This window comes from Tenrec ecaudatus, chromosome 6, assembly GCF_050624435.1.
Source record: "Tenrec ecaudatus isolate mTenEca1 chromosome 6, mTenEca1.hap1, whole genome shotgun sequence".
Taxonomy (NCBI): domain Eukaryota; kingdom Metazoa; phylum Chordata; class Mammalia; order Afrosoricida; family Tenrecidae; genus Tenrec; species Tenrec ecaudatus.
In genome coordinates, this window is record NC_134535.1 from 103557438 (window position 1) to 103579639 (window position 22202).

Sequence of the window (22202 nt, forward strand, 5' to 3'; positions counted from 1 at the left end):
TGAGTTACAATGGACTCACAGGCAGTGAGTTTCTTTATACTTTGTCTTCCTCGTGACCAAAAATTAAAATAACCTCGTTTAGAGAACTGTTCTCAGCTCCAAAACCTATCAAGCTTTGCTTGATGAGTCAGTATTAGCATGAATGCTCACCCTCTAGAATCAATAATATGTGATGGAGTGCGTATCTTTCTCCAAATGCTTGATTGGATATGATTGCTCCTCACTGCCAGCAAGTCAATTCTGGCATCCTACAGGACAGGGTCAAACTGCCCCCATTGGGTCGAACTGCCCCATTGGGTCCAAGGCTGTAAATCTTTACTGGAACAGAAAGTCCCATCTTTCTCCCTTGGAACACATGGTCGATGTGAAATGTCAACTTTGTGGTCAGCAGTCCAATGTGTAACTCACAACAGCACCAGAGCTCCTTAGGATTGGAATTCCAAACCCAAACCCAAGCTCAATGCCAGTGAGTTGATTCTGACTCATAGTGACCCTACAAGGCACCGTCTAACGGTCCCTTTGGGTCTCCAAAGCTATCCACCTTTTCCAGGAGCAGAAAGTCTCCTCCTCCCATGGAAGAAGCGCTAGGAAGATTGAGCCATATGGTTAGCAGCCCAACACACACCCACTACGCCACCCGAGCGCCTTATAATTAGAAGAGGATGCTGCAAATACAGTGCAGACATTTCCAGACCACAGCAGGTTCTTACTCAGCAGGATCCTACTTAGAGGGGAAAGCATGTAACCATACCACGCTGGCAAAACAGGGGCAAAAGTCTGTTTTCCCAAACTTAAATATAATGTGAAGATTCATGACTCCATGATCACTTGACCATATGCGTAGTATCTAGAAGACAAATTAAGCAGACTGTAGATGAATTCCTAGAGAGGTCTCTCTCCCCATATTCAGGACAGTTTGTTTCAGTGGGAGGAGCAGTCAATGCTTAATAAAGGGCAAGTCCTTTCTCTATAACTTGAGAGCTTATATGGCTCGGGTGACCATCTCTAATTTCAAAATGGGTGGGTGGGTTTTATATTGCATTGCCTAGAGTTAAGCTTATCCTGCAAGCGCCTGTGCCTCCTAATACTGCAACTATGGTGTGCTCTGAGATGCAGTGAAATAAGACCTTCATCAGATAGCACTCACTGAATGAGCCAGTAGCAGGGGGGGGGGGGGCGGGTTGTAAACAAAAAGCCTTAGGATAAATTCCCAAAGGTATAATTAGTCTAGATCAAGGAGTGCCCCGCTAAACAATTTCTGTCCACTTATTCCACCTTTCATAGGAAGTCTGTGGTTTTAATGCTTATTCAATTCTAATAAAATAAGCTTTGTAAAGGATTGCTTTCCAAATGGGAAGGCTCAGATCAACTCTCTTTCCAGGCTGTAGTTGGTCAGCGAAAATTTCAGTCTCTGTATGACTGAATTGTCTCAGCCTGGGAGGAAAACAGAAAGGCAGTTTATTTTTCCCCAGTCAGTCTCCAGGAAGGTTTATCTAAGTGTGAATCTCCAAAAGAGAGAACGCTGGCACGAGGGGAGAAGTTTTCTGCAAATGCATTCTTAAGCAAGCAGCGAATGATTAGTGTATATTAGGGGGGTTGTTTCGAAGTTCAGCTTTCATGACCCGTCTGTCATCTGTCTACATGGACTCCATTTCTCCCCAATTGGGTGCAGGCAGGGAGATGGAAGAGTAAGAGTTTTCTTCGGTACAATGACTTCAGAAATGCAGTCAGTACCTCAGTGCAACCACCACCATAGCTGATTCATGTAAGTACACCAAACGGTGTTAACATCACGGGGGAAGTGAGTGGGGACCATGTCAGCCACATGGTCACCAGAATTACTCCAGAAACTCGCTCTCAAACTCACTGCCCAGGAGTCTAAGCCGACTCACAGTGACCCTATAGGACAGGGTAGAATGACCCCCTGTGAGTTTCCAAGATTGTAACTGTTAACGGGGGTAGAAAGCTCTGTCTTTCTCCAGAGGAGGGGCTGATGGTTTCAAACCACTGACCTTGCATACCGTAGCCCAAAGCATAACCACTATGCCACTCTAGAGATTATTAAGTATCAAGGGGCTTGGGCTCCTTTTAAGTTGGCAAACACCAGTTTAACTAAGTCATCACACTTAGCATAACCAATGTGTTAGTTTGGGTAGGCTAGAGAAATTCACAGAGACACTCATATGTGTATAAGAGCTATAATATATATTAAATATATTTAAGTTATAAACTCTGTATATAAATAGAGTAATTGTACATTAAGAAAACACCCCAGCTCAGTCCAGATCAAGTCCATAAGTCCAATATTAACCTATATATCTGATACCAATCTATAAGTTCCTCTTCAGACTCAAGAAACGCATGCGATGACACCAAATGGAGAATAACAGGCCAGTGGGTTGTAAGTCTTGTGGCTCTAGTGGTGGAGTAAGCATCTCAGTGCTGGCAGGGATCTCCATGTGGCTTCTCCAGCGCAGGGTACAAGCTTAGCTCTATGTGTCTTATCAGCAGCAATGTCTTGTCGCAGGGACTGAGCAGAGAGAGTGTGTCTCCCACCTCCAAGGAGGAATACTGGAGTTCCCAGAATCCTCAGGAAAAGACCATGCCCATACAGTGCCTCATTGGCTATGACTTAATTGACAGACTAGACTCCACCCCATTTACTCTTAGTCCTCTCAAACTGACAAACGATTACATACTACCACAACCAATAATGGAACAAACCATCATCAAGCAGCTTCAGAAAAGGAGTGGCATACTCTTGCTAATGATGCTGACGGGAATCTGTCATAAGGAAATAGTCCAATAAATCCAGATTGAAGGATATTCTACCAGTCAATTAGCCTGGACCTTTCAAACATGAAATGAAATTTAACAAAAAAAACACCAAGAAGCAACAGCAGAGAAGAAAATACCCAGGGAGCCTCTAACACGGTCCAGAAAGGAGACGACAGAAGCAATGACAGGGTAACGTAGGATCCTGGATAAAAAGGCCTTGACCAAATCCACAAAGGGAAACAAAGCTATGGAAAAGAGTATTCTTAGAACAAGTGGAGAAATCTGAATATGGGCTGTAGATCAGAGAATAGATTCAAGATTTAGTACATATAAAAACAGTTATATGGTTATTTAATAGAATGTCCTTTATGTTAAGCAATTTAAGCTAATGCATTTAAGGTATGAAGTGTAAAATGTCAGCAACTTCTGTTCGGGAGGCCTAAGGGGGAAAATATAAAAAAGGGAATGTAAAGATAGAAAAATATCATTTTTTAAAATTCTAGTAAGTAGGGAAGAGTTCTCTGTTTTTAAATTAAGTGTTATATTTGACATATTTGCATTGTACTAATATCTTATATATATTTACAGCCTTACATTTTTAGCCTAAGCAAAATTTACATAATGAGTTTGACTTCTCAGCTAAAATAACTAGGTAATTTTTAAGCTGGATTCATTCATGTATGTCGACATCTGCCTTTGCATTGAGCACCAGCGACCACAGGTTCAGCCTCATGGGTTAGTAAGGACTCAGTCCACAAGTTCCTTTAACTACAAAAAGACAAGCTGGTCCAGTTGAAAGCATCTAAGTATCATTCAAAAGCTCTGATGATTTCAGGAATTTATTTAGCTCTTGTTGATATTCAAAGAGGGTAATTTTCCCCTTTGGGGAACTAAGTCCCCTTTGCCTTTTCAAATTATCAAAAATTCCCAGGTCCAGATATATCTTTTTATTATTATTAAATACTTTTACTGGGGGCTCTTACATCTCTTATCACAATCCATACATTCATCCAGTATGTAAAGCACATTTGTACATATGCTGCCATCATCATTTTCAAAGCATTCTCTTTCCACTTGAACCCCTGATATCAGCTCCCCATTTGCCCATATAGCTCTTGTTTACCTTCAAATGAACTTCTGGCATAATTTCTGGTGGCCACAAATCAGGGTCAGCCTGAAACTTATACCACTAAGTCCTAAAAATTGCTTGGGCATTTTCCAACCATAAGAAGAAACAAAGGCATAAAATGACCACAGAATCTGTCCATCCTGCAAGAAGGGCGTAGAATGTATGGTGGGGTTTGATCAAGCACAATATTGCTGAGAAGTACAGAGAGCTGAACAAAGGTCAAAAATGACAGTAGGACAAGAGAAAGTAAAAGAAAATAGAGGAAAGAACTGGGAGGCAAAAGGCATTTATAGAGGTATGAACATAAGCATGTATATATGTAAACAAATTAAGATATAATGATAGGGATATAGGTCTATGTACATATGTTAAGTATTAAGGTAAAACAATTTTTTATAATTAAAAAAAGTATTAAGTAGCAGACAGACATTGGGCCTCCACTCAAGCCCTCCCTCAACACAAGAACACTTTGTTCTAATTACCTGGCACCCTGTGATGCTCACCTTCCCAACACAATCACTGAAGACAAATGGGTGTCTAAGCTAATGTGATGAAGAAAGCTGATGGTGCACAGCTATCAAAAGATATAGCGCCTGGGGTCTGAGAGTATTGAAGGTAAACAAGCAGCCATCTAGTAGGGAAGCAACAAAGCCCACATGGAAGAAGCACACCAGCCTGTGTGATCACGAGGTGTCGACAGGATCAGTTATCAGGCATCAGAAGACCCGAAACAAACAGCCATTTCAATGGAAATGAGGCTGTCGGAATGGAGACCCAAAGCCCATCTATAGATAATTGGACATCCCCTCACAGAAGTGTCACAAGGAAGAGACGAGCCAGTCAAGGTGCAGTATAGCACTGATGAAACATACAACTTTCCTCTAGTTCGTTAATGCTTCCTCCCCCGACCCCCCAACTATCATGACCCCAATTCTACCTTAGAATTCTGGCCAGCAAGAAGCATGTACACTAGTACAGATAGGAGCTCTCCCCTGACAGAATCCAGCACAGGTAAAACCCTCAGGTATAATAATGGGAGTAGCTAGACCATGAGGGTAAGGGGAGAGAAGGGGAACCGATTGCAATGATTGATGTATAACCGCCCTCTCTCCTTTGGGGGGGGCAAACAACAGAAACATGGGTGACAACCAGTGACTTAAGATATGAAAATAGAGCTCGATCGGGGTTTCGGGATGTGGCGCTTCCCCGCCTGGGTCCACCTGCACGCCGTCACGAGGAGCAAGCTCTCTGGAGCCTGGAGCAGGCCTGCCGCCTTCATGTCCACCCTGCTGGTCAATCAGCCCCAGTATGCGTGGCTGAGGGAGCTGGGGCTCCACGAGGAAAACGAGGGCGTGTATAATGGAAGCTGGGGAGGCCGGGGAGAGGTGGTGACAACCTATTGCCCTGCTAACAACGAGCCAATTGCAAGAGTCCGGCAGGCCAGCATAGCCGACTATGAAGAAACGGTAAAGAAAGCCAGAGAAGCTTAGAAAGTGTGGGCAGACTTCCCTGCCCCCAAACGAGGAGAAATAGTGCGGCAGATCGGCGATGCCTTACGGGAGAAGATCCAAATGCTCGGAAGCTTGGTGTCTTTGGAGATGGGAAAAATCTTAGTAGAAGGTGTGGGAGAAGTTCAGGAATACGTGGATATTTGTGATTATGCTGTTGGCTTATCTCGAATGATTGGGGGACCCATCTTGCCTTCTGAAAGACCTGGCCATGCGCTCATGGAACAGTGGAATCCCGTAGGCCTGGTTGGAATCATCACTGCTTTCAACTTCCCCGTGGCCCTCTACGGCTGGAACAATGCCATCGCCATGATCTCTGGGAGCTCCAACGAGGTCCCTCATCAGTGTAGCCGTCACAAAGATAATAGCCAAAGTTTTGGAGGACAACAAGCTGCCTGGGGCAATTTGTTCCATGACTTGTGGTGGAGCAGATATTGGCACAGCAATGGCCAAAGACGAGCGAGTGAACCTGCTGTCCTTCACCGGCAGCACTCAGGTGGGGAAACAGGTGGCCCTGCTGGTCCAGGAGAGGTTTGGGAGAAGTTTATTAGAACTTGGAGGAAACAATGCCATCATTGCTTTCGAGGACGCAGACCTCAGCTTAGTGGTTCCATCAGCTCTCTTTGCAGCCGTGGGGACAGCTGGCCAGCGGTGTACGACAGCGAGGCGCCTGTTTCTGCATGAAAGCATCCACGACGACGTGGTAAATAAACTTAAAAAGTCGTATGCACAGATCCGTGTCGGGAACCCATGGGACTCTGATATCCTCTACGGGCCGCTCCACACCAAAGAGGCAGTGGCCATGTTCCTGCGGGCAGTGGAAGCCACGACCAAGGAAGGTGGCACCATGGTCTGTGGAGGCAAGGCCATGGATCGCCCTGGGAATTACGTAGAACCAACGATCATGACTGGTCTTGCCCATGATGCGTCCATCGCGCACACAGAGACTTGTGCTCCAATTCTGTATATCTTTAAATTCAAGAATGAAGAGGAAGTCTTTGCCTGGAATAATGAAGTAAAACAGGGGCTTTCCAGTAGCATCTTCACCAAGGACCTGGGAAGAATCTTCCGCTGGCTTGGCCCCAAAGGATCAGACTGCGGCATTGTAAACGTCAACATTCCCACAAGTGGCGCCGAGATCGGAGGTGCATTTGGAGGCGAGAAGCACACTGGTGGTGGCCGGGAGTCTGGCAGCGACGCCTGGAAACAGTACATGCGAAGATCCACCTGCACCATCAACTACAGTAAGGATCTCCCTCTTGCTCAAGGAATCAAGTTTCAGTAAAAGCATCTTAGATTCACAGAACTTCAAGACTTTGGGACATTCCTGCAGCAATTTCTTATGGAGAAGACAAAGAAAATGAAGATGTGCCCTGAATAATTGCATTATTTTGCATATGCCCCCGAGGCCCTGTCTAACTCAAGAGACTCATTTTTGAAAAAGAAATAAAGTTGTTATAATAGCATTAAAAAAGATATGAAAATAAAATAATTTATAATTTATCAAGGGTTGGGGAGAGAAGGAAAAAAAGAGGAGCTGATACCAAGGGCTCAAGCAGAAAGAAAAGGTTTTGAAAATGATGATAGCAACATATATACGAATATGCTTGATGCAATAATAAATAAATAAAAAGAAACTGTCCATCCTGATGAACTTTTAGAGTAAAAGAGAGTACCACTAATTATGCCTGGTTACCAGGAATTAACCAGGGCTATTCTGGGAAAATGAGCACTGGTAGTGTAGTGGGTTTGTGTAGGGGTGCTAACTGCAAGACCAGCAGTTCGAAACCACCACCTGGGACATGGAAGAAAGACAAAAGCTTTCTACTCCTATAAGGAGTGAGTCTCAGAAATCCACAGGACCAGTTCTATCCTGTTCCTTAGGGTCACTATGAGTCAGATCGACTTGATGGAGATTAGTTGGGTTTTGCAAAATTCTAGGTAAACCAAGCCACCAGCCACTACAAGGACGGTGGGGTTCAGTAGGAGAGCTTTTCAGCATACACACATTCGTTTTCAAACATATCGTGGGTTTCATGAACATTTTTTGAGGCATGCCTCTTATATGATTAAAGCTATAAGTCTTCTCTGAAGAGCCCTGGTAGTGTAGTGGGTTACACCTTGGGCTGCTAACCACACGATCAGAAGAAGTTCAAAATCATGAGCATGTCTGAGGAGTAAAGATGAGGCTTTCTACTCCCAGAAAGACTAACAGCCTCACAAACCCACAGGAGCAGTTCTACTCTGTCCTATAGGGTTCATGAGTTAGAATTGACTTGGTGGCAGTGAGTTCGGTTGTTTTATTTTGGGGTTGTTGGGGTTTTTTTTGGGGGGGTGGTGTTAATACATCATCTCTTACACAGATAGGCATGTGAATATTTAAGCACACTGAATGCTTTCCATATAATTCAGAAAGTTCAGAGACCACCAGAAATCTACTCTGCAATCCCAAGTTAAAAACTAAGTTTTTGAGTGAGACATTCCTAACTTCAAATCCCAGGTCTACCATTTATTTGCTGTGGATCCTGGAGAAGTTACTCAACTTCTCTGGGCCTTTCCTGCAATGCTAATAGCACTATTCTTGTAATGAGGATCTAGGAAAACAAATCTTCCTAGAAAGCGCTGAGAACACTTGCTGGCCCAGGAAAATGACCGGCTGCCTTCACACTCTGGTGACAGCAAGTTTGTCAGCATAGAGCTGGGCTCCACAGGCTTTCAGTGGTGGATTATTTAGGAAGCAGAAGGTCAAGTCTTTCTTCCATGGTGCCGCTGGGTGGGTTTGAACCACAGACCTCAAGGTAACTACGTGTAAACCATTTGCACCACCCACGCACCTTCCAGACGCACACACAATAAGCACCTGGAATTTCAGCTCCTGTGAGGCACTGCCAGGTACTCCCTGTGCTTAAACATCGGCCACCGCTTCTAGTGACTACTGAAAAAGTCCAAGCAAGCTGCCAATTAATTCTCACTACAACTGGGTGCTGGTGTGTCTTTTCGGGCTTACTTTGCTCACGCCTCGTGGTTCAGACCCTCGTACGGTTGTTCCTGGTCCTGATTCCTGCCTTGGTGCCTTTGCTCCTTATTCCTTCTTTGAAATGGTTCTAAATCACACCGCTGCTTCAGTCTGCCCTGCGACCCAAACCAAAAAACCAAACCCACTGCCAGCGAGTCGATGCCGACTCAAAGAGACTCTATAGGACAGGGGAGGCCTGGGGGAGGCCTGACTCTGTGGGTTCCCAAAGATGTCAACTCTTTACCAGAGTAGAAAGCCCAGTCTTTCTCCCAAGGAGCGGCTGGTGATTTCAAACTGCTGCTGCTGCTGCAGTCCACCCAGCTACCCACCAAGCCCCAGCCACCCTGCCAGACCCAGGTTAGATTCCAGCTCGCACCAGGCAGGCTGGACTTCATCTCACTGCATCGGTACCACCCAGCACTTCATTTCTGCCTCCCGCAAGTGCACAGTTTATCCTTTTTAATAGAAATGTGCACCCAAGCCTCTCTCCTACCAGACAAACGCCCCTGTGTGTTCTGCTTATCTCTGCATACTCCAAACCCCTGGCTCAGTTTTCTGTACCTAGTAGCTCTGCGATAAAATTTTGGTGAAATGAATGGTTAAGCTGCAGGAAATCATTTAAACAGATAATATCTGCTATTGAATTTCATTTCCTCTCATATAAAATTTAACTAGCTACTGCTTTAATTAAGTTGAGTCCCTGGATGTTTACACTGGGGGTGGGAGGAGAATTGGAGGGTATATATGAGGGGGAGGGGCTGCACACTCTACATGTTTCCTAAACAGAAAAACGCCATTTTGTACAACAGGAAAAATCAGTTTCCAATAGGGAACACAGTTTTCTGCTTGTCTGAAAAAAAAATCCCAATATTGTAAGATCACTTTTTCATTTTCAAGGATTCTTAAGGCTTTCACATTTATTACCAAAACCTCCAGATGTTTAGATTTATTCATTCATTCAAATGCATTTACTACACATCACCAACACGAGAGTGATGCAGCTTTCTGCCGAAGAGTTCATCTTTATAGAGGAGACAAGCATCTCACCAGACCCAGCACCCAAACTCAGAAAACTAACAGGCACACAAAACTCACCACCATCGAATCCCTTCCCATCCACAGTGACATGGTAGCAGGACAGGGAAGAACTGCCCTATGGGTTTTCAAGACTGCAACTTCTTGAGAGTAGAAAGCCTCATCTTTCTCCCATGGACCGGCTGGTGGTTTCCAACTGCTGACCCTGTGGTTAGCAGCCCACTCCAGACACAGCACTGAGGCGGTAACTTTGAGCTAGGTGTAAAAGGAATGGCTGGGACTGGCGCAGTGCAGGAGGAGCAGACAGCAGTGGCAGGAGACAAGAATGTCTATAAAGTCCACTTGATGTTAGATGCCATCCAGTCACAGTGACCCTGTGTACAGCAGAGGGAAGTCCTCACAACTGTGCTTACATTCGACAATGTTCTGCCGCTACTCATTGGGTTTCCAGTATCTGACAGTGCTTTGCTGCTAGCCATAAGGTTTCAGTGGCTAGTGCCTCTGAAGTGGACAGCCTATTCCTTCATCATGGTCTGTTCTTAGTCTGAAAGCTCTACTGAGGCCTATTCACGTGGGTGACCCAGTGATATCTGAAATGCCAGGGACACAGCTTCCAACAACCACAGCCACATGCAAGCCACCACAGTAGGACCAACTGACAGAGAAGTGGTACACTTGGGGAAAAGAAAAACAAGGTCAAATGAGGTTGGACACATGGGAGAGATCTTAGTGCAAATAAATGTAAAAGACACAAATTTGAAATGGAGGGATGGATCAGATCGCTAAGGAGTTCCGAACTTCATTCTGTGGAGGGAAAAATAACATTTCAGAAGCTAGAGAATGAGATGATGCACACCTGTGGTCTAGGCAACAGCAGCAACACAGGATTGAGCCAGAAGGAAGGAGGTTGATAGCAGGGGCACTGTTGCTGCTACCATTGTCATTGAGTTCTGACTCATAGTAACCCCTTAGGACAAAGTACAACTGAAACCTTTACTGAAGCAAATGCCCCAGCCTTTCTCGTGCAAGCTGCCAGGTGGGTTTGAACGGCCAGCCCCTCCCTTAGCAGGTGAATGCTTACCCATTGCACCATCAGGACTCTCAAAAAACTCAATGCAATGCTAGCCGTCAACTCTGACTCACAGTGACCCTATGGGACAGGGTAAAACAGACCCTCTGTGTTTCCGGGCTTTAAATCTTTACAAGAACTGACAGCCTCGTCTTTCTCAAGGGTGGGGGGGGGCCTGGTGAGTTCAAACCGCTGACTGTGTGGTCAGTGAGTAGCCCACTACACCACCAGGGCTCCTTCAGCAGGAATATTTGAGGAGGGGGACAAGCTGCCGACCAGGCTCCACAGCAAGATGACAGAGGAAAGGCCGTTCTGGCCCTTAAGGAGATTTTGCAGAATGGTTGATGGGTCTGCGCTAGCATACCTCGCTGCCGTAACGGCCCCCTCCCCCATGCGACACCAGCTCAAAGGTACTACGGATTCAAACACAGGGAACTGGCATTTGCATGAGCTAATTCAGGGACCAGTGGACAGAAAATTATAGAATCCAAAACCATGCATTGGACTCAAGGTGTCCGGAAGTTGCGGTTCATGAGGCAGATATCCCTTCACGCTCTCATTCATTCGCTTATTTAGCATTCTTCCATTTGCTGAGCCCCAACATGTGATGGCCATTACGACACTCCATGCCAGCAGCATGAGCGTACAGATTGCCCCTGCTCTCCAGAGGCTCGGAGCCTGGCAGCAGAGCTATCGTTTTTCAGCAGGAATTACTAATTGGTCAAGTTCTCCGCGACAGAATTCATCTTACTGACATGACTCTGTTTAGAAATGTTTTCTCAACATCAATCTGGCCAAGCCAGCTTGTGACTCATTTTTCACTTCAACCATTGATTTTCATCATGTATGCAGGCTTAGCTGGACTAAGGAAGGTTCCCACCTCTCTTGTGGAGATTACCTTGCTTTTCTTATACCAAGAAACGTGTGCACGGGACTGACCACAACGGTCCTGCAGCTCCATTGTCTGAGAGGTCAGCAGAGCTACAAAGTCAGGAAAACCCAAATTGCCTTCTGGAACCTCCACCACTCTCAACAGGATTTGTATTTTCTGTCCTTCATGGTCGCGATGCATTGGCACCAACTCAAGGGCAGTGGGCTTGGTTTTGGGTGTGATGTTTCTAGAACCATTCAGAGACTGTCTTACAAAGAAACGTTTGCTGTTCTGTCAGCTAAGGGGAGAGGGGGCAATGAGACAGAAAGGGTCAAGAGGCTGGGGGGGTGACATCCTTACAAGGGGTTTTCTCAAGCGCCCCTATTTTCTCTGGTTAGAAGTACTGTGGTTGAAGGGGTGCTACTCCTTGAGATTAAAACACTTGTTTCTTACTTAATATCTGGTGTTGCACCACCCTAAACAGCACAGGTGGCGCAATGGGTTAAGTGCTCACCAGAGGACTGAAAGGTTGGTGGTTTGAAACCAACCAGTAGCTCCACAGGAAAGAGGTGTGCTGAGGTGCTCCCAGAGAGACGCCAGCCTCGCCAGCCACACAGGGCTGGTCTACTCCGTCCCGCAGAGTCCCTGTGTGGAAGAATCACTGAAAAGTACCCAACAACATCAACACAGGAAGCCAAGTCTGAGATCTCAGACCAGGTACATGCGGATCCTAAAGAATCAAGGCCACTTTACTAGGCCAAAAAAAAAAAAAAAGCATTCTTTAATTTCTAAAAATTTGCAAACAGCAAGGCAATCCGAATCCTGGCAAACCATCATGAGAATGCCTCACTCAGAATCCACAAGCTCCACCTGCAAAGTTCACATCCTCCAATGCAGCGGTTCTCAAGCTTCCTCATGCCGAGACCCTCTCACAGTCCCTCAGGTGGCGGTGACCCCCCCAAGCCTAACATTAATTTCGTTTCTACTTCATCACTGTCATTTTACTACTATTATGAATTGGGCGACCCTGTGAAAGGATCGTTCAGCCCCAGAAGGGGTTGCGACCCACAGGTTGAGAACGGCTGCTGTAATGGGAAAGCCTTTGTGGGTGCCAGTGGACTGAAAGCTGGCTTCCCTGCTCCATAGTTCCAGGCACTACACCTTGTGCATGAATGGAGAGCTACACCCTGTTAGCTTCTCAACTCTCTCCCAAGGGTGAGATAATGCTTATTGTTGACCAAAGCCGTCAGCCAAGTGCAGTGCCGCGAGCCTTCCAAACAAGATGAGAGAGCCAAGGCGCTAAGGGGTCGGAGCAAAGACAAGACAAGCTAAATCCAAAATAAAGACAGTACAAAATGCTCAGAAGAGCCCCCAGAAAGACAGCTGATGGCCTTTTCTTCTACACTCTCTTCAGATCACAGTATCAAATGGCCTAAGAGTCTAGAGTCAACACAAAACTACTGTTGTTACAAAGGGAAGGAAGTACAGTAAAAATACACACGCTAGAAAAGCTGATGGCACAATGACAACTTGCGTTTGCAAATACCAACTAAAACATACTAGAGAAATGCAATGACTACGCTGCAGTTGGGAGCCAGTCACTAGCAAGCAAGGCTTACACCTCATTTTATGATAGTCAAAGGAAGCGAAGGCTATTTCAAGCTCTAAATGCTACTGTAATTTCTGCCGAGATTACACGTATATCTTCTGTTTATAGACTACACGGTTGCTGCTACCGCGGCTATAAATTGCCACACCCTAGTTCATGTCTCTTCTTGACTGAAAAAGCCCTAGGCTATGATCTGATCAGGAGGGAACAGCATTCTGGCAGACCAGGAACACAGACGACATCATAGGGGACCACCTTACTTCTGTAGTTATAATGCACAGAGCCCTAAAACCAAAGACCAGACTCACTGCCATCGAGTGGATGGTGACTTAGCCATGAGTCGTTTCCCACTTGACGACACCTGGTTCTGGGTTCTAGTCAACTCTCATGTGTTGTTCAGGTTTCAAGAGCTGAATCACCTGTGACCTTTCCACGCCCTGCTGCGGTTGGCGACATATCTCCATCACTCCTGGGGAGTTCAGGATCGATTTCTTCTTCCCCTCTGTAATCCCACCCAGTACCACACAATGACCACCCTTCTCTGCCTAAAGAACCCACCTTATCTCCTCACGCACCTATCAGAGAGGGGTTCCCACTGGCCACATGCAGACAAACCATGTGGTTACCGAAACTGGTTTCTCTGCTTGCGGAGACGCTCAGTGCAACATCATTTCTCAAGGCTGCCGAATCTGAAATTGCTGAGTGGTCCCTGACCAAACGAAATAGAGTCATCATTAAAAGCTATTCCAGAAATATTCATAGGAGCCCTATTTCTCAACTGGAAACCACCAAAGGACCCAAACCCACCCAAACCAAACCCGCTGCTATTTGAGGTCAGCTGACTGACTCATCATAACCCTTTAGGGCCAGAGTAGGGCTGCTCCGTGAGGCTTCCAATACTGTCAGTCTTCCTGGGCCTAGGCGGCCACAGCTTTCCCTCCTGCACTGCCGTGGGTCCCAACCCCCGGGCCATCATTCAGTGGCTGAGCAACATTGAATCCCTGGGATTCTCTGAAATGCCCAACAACTGTAAACTTCATCTAACACAGAGGACCGTTAGAATAAGAATGAATAAAATACACTTTATGCAACATCACAGACAAAAGTCAGAAACATAATAAGCAAGATAAGTCTGGGACAAGAGAATCCCGCATGATCCTACTGTCATAAATTTCCCAAACAGGCAAAATCAACCACTGGAATTAAAGTCAGGAGAGTGGGTTCCCAGGAGAAGTATGTTTGGCGGGCTGACACTGTTGTATCTTAATTTAGGAGCTGGCTACACAGAGCTGTCCACCTCTGATCTGGGCAATTTGCACGGCGAATAGGACACTTCATGAAAAGCTATCAGAAAGAGACCCTGGAAAGCATCCGATTCACTCCCCTTCGAAGCATTTGCGCAGTTGTGAAGCTTACATATCGCAAGCACACACAATGCAGGAGGCCTGGGAGTGGTGTCCTGGTGACGCGCTGTGCTGTTTGAAACTCCAGCTGCTCTGCAGGAGAAAGACTAGACTTTCAACTCCTAGAGAGTTACAGTCTCAGAAACCCAGAGGGGCAGCTTTACCCTGTCCTGTAGGACTGCTGTGAGTCAGACGTGGCGTGATAGCAGCGAGTCATGGCCCACCCAGGTACCAAAGCAACCTCTCAAATGTGGGAGGATGTTTCTCCGCTTTCTTTCCTTGATGCGACTTAACAGTGTTTCTCAACCCGTGGGTCGCGACCCCTTTGGGGGGATCAAACGACCCTTTCACAGGGGTCACCCAACTCATAACAGTAGCAAAATGACAGTGATGAAGTAGCAACAAACATAATTTGATGGTTGGCTGTCACCACCACATGAGGAATTGTATGAAAGGGTCGTGGCATTAGGAAGGCTGAGAACCATTGGTTTAGAAGGATTAGGATCATGTGCCTATTACAAACACAACCTAGAAGGCTCAGTGTTCTACTGAGAGTGATACCAGGAGAAGCATTTGAACACTCTGTAAGTAACATAGCAGACCAGAAAAAGTCAGAGTGCTTGGCTTGAAGCCCAGCAGAGATTGAGGCGCTGCTACCTACTTATGTGTGACCTTCAGCATATTCCTCTCTGAGCCTCACTGTCTTCAGCTAGATCCATAGAATAATAACTCTGACTGTGCAAGGTATGAACCTTGGTGGCTTAGCGGTTAAGCTTTGGGCTCCTAACTACAAGGTCAGTAGTTCAAAACTGCAGGCTGCTCTGCACAAGAAGGAAAATGCTTTCTACTCCCGTATAGAATTACAGCCTTGAAAACTATCAGGGGCAATAGTTCTACTCTGTCCTGTAGAGTCGCTTTGAGTCGAAATCAACTCAATGGCAGTAAGACAGTAAGCAACGGTATAAGGAGGTCATGAGGATACGATACAGGTAACTGCATCCGAGCAGTGCCTGGCTTGTGGCAATTATTCAGAAAAAGTTATTATCGAAGGGATGCTGACTCAAATTGGTCAAATACTTATCATGTAGTAGTGCCTCAATAAATGGTAGCTATTATTATGGCTAGGCAAGGGGGGTGGGGAGGAAGGGAATGCACAATCATCTCATCTTTTGTAAGGCCAATAGCCGGGGTGTCTATAAGGCCATTAATGGGCTGACCAGCCATGCCACTGGTTTAGATCCAAGACTGACACAGCCCATGGGACAAAAGCAACAAACGACTTGCCAAGAAGACCTGTGCTTTTGATGTGCTGCCAGGTCTGTGTTTTCCTTCTTGGGGCCAAGACACATTTATTTACTCATCGACTGCATCACAAAATGTTGGTGCCACCTCTGTTACTCATTCTACTCTTTCTGTTCCTCATGCTACATTTAGAACAAAGCATTTTAAAGGTGGATAAAACTCTCACAGATTTCATGATTAACGTGGCGATAGCCAAGTACCTTTGCTACTGGCAAAAGAAATGTAGACACTGAGCACACAGGATGGTAATTACAGGCTTCAGGGATGTCTAAAAAGAACCATAATGAGGGATGAGTTTACTTACATGTAACAAAATCAGGCTTAATATTGATTTTGCTCAGCTCTTCCAATCCCGTATGGACTTGGCAGATTGATCCATCCAAATGCTGGGAAGAAACAAAAATTAAAATGACAAATGGAAAGTAATTTCAAAATCTAGCACACCCAACAAAAACAAAACTTCTGGATGATCAATTACTGCATGTACACACCGCAGGAACTCAATAGCAAGTGTAACTAAAAATAAGCCAGTGTGTATTAACAATGCATGCCCTTAGATCCAACAATGTTCTCCTTTCCTTAGTCCATCCTTCTATCTTCCCTCTCTCTCCTTCCTTCTTCTCCTCTCCGCCTCCCTCTCTCTCTTTCTTCCTCACTGTTCTGATGGAACTGTGTCTTCCCCAGACCAGTGCCATAGGAAGAGGTCATATGAGTGTAGGGTGTGTTTTAAACCAATCACCTTAGAAATACAAAAAGAGCAGATTTGACAGCGAAGCAAACACAAACTTAGATAAGAATTTCCCCTACAGTGGTCAGAGTCTTGCCCTAGAGCTAGCTAGAACCTGGATTCACACTACTGGCCTCCAACACTGTGAGAAAGAAACTCTGTGAAAGCCATCGACTTGTGGGATTTCTTCTGTGGAAATAGCTAACAAAAACACTCCGTTCCTAAGGCCTAATTATCTGCCCAAACAACCAACATGAACATTAATATTTATAATACCAGGTATCTAGCTGAACTTTTGGGGTGAATGGAGTACATGTCGGGCCACTAATCTCCAAGGACAGCCATGGCTCGTCCGAGAATGACAAGACTTTCTATTCCCATAAAGAGTTATAGTCTCAGAAACCCAAAGGGGCAGTTCTAATTTTGTCCTACTACTAAGGTCGATATGAGGCAGAATCAATTCAATAGCAGTGATTTTGGGTTTTGGGGTAAGAATCCAGCACATAAGATTTTTTAATGAGGAATTGCTTACAACTGACTGTTTTCTTGTCCAACAAGAAAAATACGTAGACAATACATCAAAATATATACATTGATTTGAGATGTACATTTCCAATTCCCTTTATCTCTTAATCTTTATTTCACCTTCACCTGTTTTATACTCTGAACCAAGATTTAATTGGATAATTATTCCTTTTATATCATGCATACTTAGGAGGGAAAAACCCACAGCTGCCACCCATATATGGGCATGTACACTCCCACCACAATAAAGAAATAAAACAATGATTCGTTGTAAAGAAATATTTAGGCATAGAAAGATGCTTCCTCTTCAAATGCCTCATAACGGCTTTCACCCAACTGAGAAAGTGCAGTTTCTCCAAGTTAAATACTAAGGGGGGAAAGAAGCCACAGTCCACTGCTATCCAAGGAGTCAATTCCAACTCAGCGCGACCCTACAGAACAGAATGGAACTGTTGCTTTGCGTTTCTGAAACTGTCCATCTTTACGAGAGCAAATGGCTCCATAGTTCTCCCCAGAGACAGGCTGGTGGTTTGGAGCTACTGCCTTTGTGGTTAGAAGCCCAGTGCTTAGCCCCCAGCCACCAGGAGTCCTTAAATCAGCACCTGTCCAAGACATAATAAGGAAGTAGGAATTGAGCTGCCTCTTTCCCCCTGCCCTTTCTGAGGCTTTGGTGGCCCCAGAGGTGTTATCAATTAGAGAAGCAATAGATCAGTTCTAAGATTCCAACAACTTAATGAATGCCCTTTTGGGAGCACATTCCTCAAAATAAAGGATTAGTTTGTTTGTTTTTTAAGCTTCAGAAGAGATAGGTGCTTAACCTTAAAGTAATATGCAAAACTGGGTAAGAAATTTCAGTTGTCTTAAAGAATGAAGTCATATTAGGTGAAGTGCCTGTCCAAAGGCAGCTTCATATATAGCATATATACACATAAAAAGGCAGGTAACTCTGAAGCACTTAACAGTGAGACATTTTAATGAGCCTAGGGTGTGCTCGCAAAGCACACCGTCCTACCGGCTCCTAAGTGAAAAGAGGTGGGAGTGGTGGGGCAGGGCAATTTCACCTCCACTTGTTTTACACTTTGAGCCAAGAATTAATTGGATAAATAATTCCTTCGGCTGCTTATAAACCATTTGAAACAAACAGTGTGACTAAATTAATGAGTACATTACAGGCCAGAGCAGCAAATCCTAATGAGTTTGTAACAGCTGATGTCAACCGGTCACCACACCAGAATCCAACCACCCACTGTCGCAAGGCCTTGAAGAAAACATGGGAGTTCCCATGTGGGGCCCAGAGCAGAGATGACAGGAAGTCTGAGCAGGCAGGAGCCCGACCTTCTCCCTCCTGCTCAGCCCCTTTAGCTCTTGTCCTGGAACAAACAGCAGAGGGAAGGCCACCTGCACGTACAGCAGCTAAGAGAACCGGACTAGCCAGCAGGAAGCAAGCCACAGTGATTTCTGAAGGGCAGCCAGTCAGTCCCCCAGGCTGCCCAAACCCCATGAGCTACGAGCTGGGAGTCACAGGCACAAGGTGGAGAGAGTTCACAAATGTCTGGGCATTTCACTGAAAGGAGAAAGTTAGGAGAAAAGTCAAGAGAACTACAGAAAGAGAAGAAAAACATATACAAATAGTCTATAAGATCCAACTCAAAACAACATACAAAATGTAAGAAAGGAGAGAAAAAAAATTCAGAGAGCATTATGAGAAAATTAGCAGTGCCCAAACTTGTTTCAGAGGAATTCATATAAACTGAAAAGCTTTGAGTAAATTCAATCCTTCCTTCAGCACAGAGCTCTGATTATTTGACCCAAGCAGGAATGAATACACAACATTTACAAACACAAGCCATTATATTTTTTGAGATTTCATCATGGGCCTCATTTAAGGAAATCAAAGATATCCTTTGTTGTACAGTTTTGATCCAATGTAAGAGACCTTCGTCATTTCCTCAGGAACAGACTGAAGCTATAAATACTAAGCACCACAGTCAGTCACTCACAAAAAGACTCACTGACAAGTTTAATTTTAAAAACAAGAGCACATTATTAAACTGAAAAGCAAGCCATGAAAAATCCAAACCCATGCAAACAACATTCCAAGGAGAAAAACTCTTCCTGTCATGACAAGCACTAAGTACAGATAGCTTTTCATCTGGCTCACAAAACTTTTCCTACTCAAATATCACACACACACAGGCACCCACAGAGGCGTACCTCAGATATACTTCAGGTTCATTTCCAGGCTGCTGTAATAAAGCTAATGTGGCAATAAGTGAGTCACGAAACTTTTGTGGTTCCCTGGTGCATATAAAGGTTATGTGTACACTCTACTATAATCTATTAAGGGTGCACTAGTAATATGAAAACGTTGGAAACATAGTAAAAATTACCAAAATGTGACCCTGAGACATGAAAGGAGCACATGCTGTTGGGAGGTTGCCACAAATTTGTAAAAAAGCACAGTCTCTGCAAAGCACCAGAAAGAAAAGTGCAGCAGAACAAGGGATGACTGTGTGCAGTCTACATTTGTACCCACTCAGTGGAACAAGTCCTTACGTTCTGCCCACGACCTCAGGCTTCAAATTGCAGGGGGATCCTCCAAACCGTAAATTAAGAGACCGTTGTCACGAGAACACATTGATTATTTGCCTTATTTTCTTAACTACTTTGATATTCAAAAGCATGACTGTCGAAACTGAGAGCAACATATAGAACGAACCATAAGGAAGCAAAGTTACTGTTCAAGGACACTTATTTCAAGCATTAAAACAAAATGGAATTAGAATCTACCACACGGTTTAATGATGTCAACATAGGGAGCTGTCTGTACACAGGCCACATACGGCTCTCAGTCTGATTTTTGTGAATAAAGCTTTATCAGGAAACAGCCAGGCTATTCACTAACCTATTGTCTAGGGCTGCTTTTGTGTACCCAATAATCTAGTCGCTGTGACAGAAACTATATGGTCAACAAAGCACAAAATATTTACTATCTGCCCCTTAAAAAATATTGCCAACTCCTGATCTACAGTAAACAGGTATTTCTCTGGACTAGGTCACTGGACTGAAACTCTGGTCATTTTGTGGGATAAGCTACTATGTCACTTAACCTTTTCTTACTTTTAATTTTCTCCTTTTACAATATGAAAATAGCTATAATCATATCATTGGGTGGCCACCTTCCTGAAACAATCACTGAAGACAAATGTGTGCAAAAGCAAATGTGGTGAAGAAAGCTGATGGTGCCCGGCTATCAAAAGATATAGCATCTGGGGCCTTAAAGGCTTGAAGATAAACAAGCAGCCATCTAGCTGAGAAGCATCAAAGCCCACATGGAAAAAGCACACCAGCCTGTCTGACCAAAAGGTGCAGAAGGGACCAGTCATCAGATATCAAAGAACTATAAATCATATCAATGGGTGCCCACCTCCCTGATACAATCAGTGAAGACAAATGTGTGCATAAGCAAATGTGGAAAAAAAAGATATAGTGTCTGGGGCCTTAAAGGCTTGAAGATAAACAAGCGGCCATCTAGCTCAGAAGCAACAAAGCCCACATGGAAGAAACACACCAGTCTATGTGACCACAAGCTGTCGAAGGGATCAGGTATCAAGCATCAAGGAACAAAAATCATATCATTGAAAATGTGGGTGAGTGCAGAGTGGAGACTCAAAGCCCATTGGTAGCCAACCAGACACCCCTTACTAAAGGGTTGGGGGAAAGAGATGAGCCAGTCAGGGTGCAGGGTAGCAACGATGAAACATATAACTTGCCTCTAGTTCTTAAATGCTTCCTCCCCACCACTATCATGATCCTAATTCTACCTTACAAATCTGGCTAGACCAGAGAATGTATATAGTACAGATAGCAACTGGAAACACAGGGAATCCAGGACAGATGACTCCTGCAGGACCAGTGGTGAGAGTGGCGATGCCTGGCGGGTGGAATGTAGGGTAGAGGGGGAACTGATTACAAGAATCTACGTATAGCCTCCTCCCTGGGGGAGGGACAGCAGAGAAGAAGGTGGGGGGAGACATCTGACAGTGTAATATGACAAAATAATAATAATTTATGAATGATGAAGGGTTCATGAGGTAGGGGGGAGTGGGGAGGGAGGGGGAAAATGAGCAGCAGATATTAAGGGCTCTAGTAGAAGGCAATTGTTTTGAGAATGATGATGGCAACAAGTGTACGTATATTCTTGACACAATGGATGTATGTATGGATTGTGATAAGAATTGTATGATCCCCAAATAAAATGATTATTAAAAAAAAGAAATTAGCTATCATTTATAGGGAACTTACTCCGGCACTATTCTAAGGACTGCATATGAATTGGCTCATGTAATTCTGATAAAAGTTCTTTGAGATAGGTAAATCATTATCCCTATCTTCAGATGAGGGCTCTGGGAAAGAGAGTTTAATTTACTTGGCCAATTCTGGTAAATAGATCAGGATCGGAACAAGGCAGTCTGGCTCCTTGGCTGGTATTCTTAATCTCAAGGCCATGTTGATAATAATTTTAACCACATAAAAGTTACACAAAATAAATCTCAAAGGGTGATGAATAGATAACGAAAGTAAAAGTATACCTCTGCACAGTCTGGGCTAAAGCACACAGTAAGAATATGTGTGCATGTCCACATAGTTTTATATCCACATAGCTTTAAGATATTTCTGATTCTAGCATAAGGACTGAATTTGTGGTACTAGGACTGCAGCGTTCTATCATATTATTTATCTTTTACAGTAACCAATCAGAGAATTAGACTATTGTGGGGTGGTGTATCAGGTTTGAAGGTCTAAGAGTGTAGTCTCGTGGGACAACTCGGTCAACCTGCACAACACAGTTTATAAAGTTTATGTTCTACATACAACCTAGTTTTGTAACAGCAAAACCGTGACTTGGGAATAGCCAGGAGTTCTCCTGGAGAACTTTGAAAGAGGAAAATTTTATTAGGCAGTGACCCAGAGGAACTAGCCTTCTGGAAGATCTTGGCCCTGAATGTCAGGTCGGCATAGCTTTTAGACTTTATGGACCGAGTAAGGTCACAGAAGTGGAAGAGGGAGGATTTCCAGTGCAGACACGGTTGTTAGTTAGAAGAAAGGGGTCCTGGGATGGGTGCGTTCCAGGAATGAGGAAGTACATGGAGTGTGGTCATGCATTGGACTTCTTTTCCAAAGGTTAAATTCCCTATTACGATTTTCCTTCCAGTTTGAGGAATAATGT

At 44.5% G+C, this 22202-nt stretch overlaps 2 protein-coding genes across 6 annotated transcripts in view; one reads left to right on the plus strand and one right to left on the minus strand.

Annotated features, from left to right (window-relative positions):
- The window catches only part of PPFIBP1 (PPFIB scaffold protein 1), a 204603-nt gene that overhangs the window by 112796 nt on the left and 69605 nt on the right, over nt 1–22202 (minus strand). For all 5 annotated transcript variants that reach the window (XM_075551936.1, XM_075551934.1, XM_075551935.1 and 2 more), the window contains one exon: nt 16025–16106. The gene's annotated coding sequence lies outside the window, so the exon portion shown is untranslated. The remainder of the gene's footprint in view (nt 1–16024; nt 16107–22202) is intronic.
- LOC142450233 (alpha-aminoadipic semialdehyde dehydrogenase-like) lies at nt 5095–6876 on the plus strand. Its single transcript, XM_075551931.1, is given in 2 exon segments — nt 5095–5732; nt 5734–6876. Coding segments are annotated over 2 exon segments (1599 nt in total). The 5' UTR covers nt 5095–5100; the 3' UTR covers nt 6701–6876.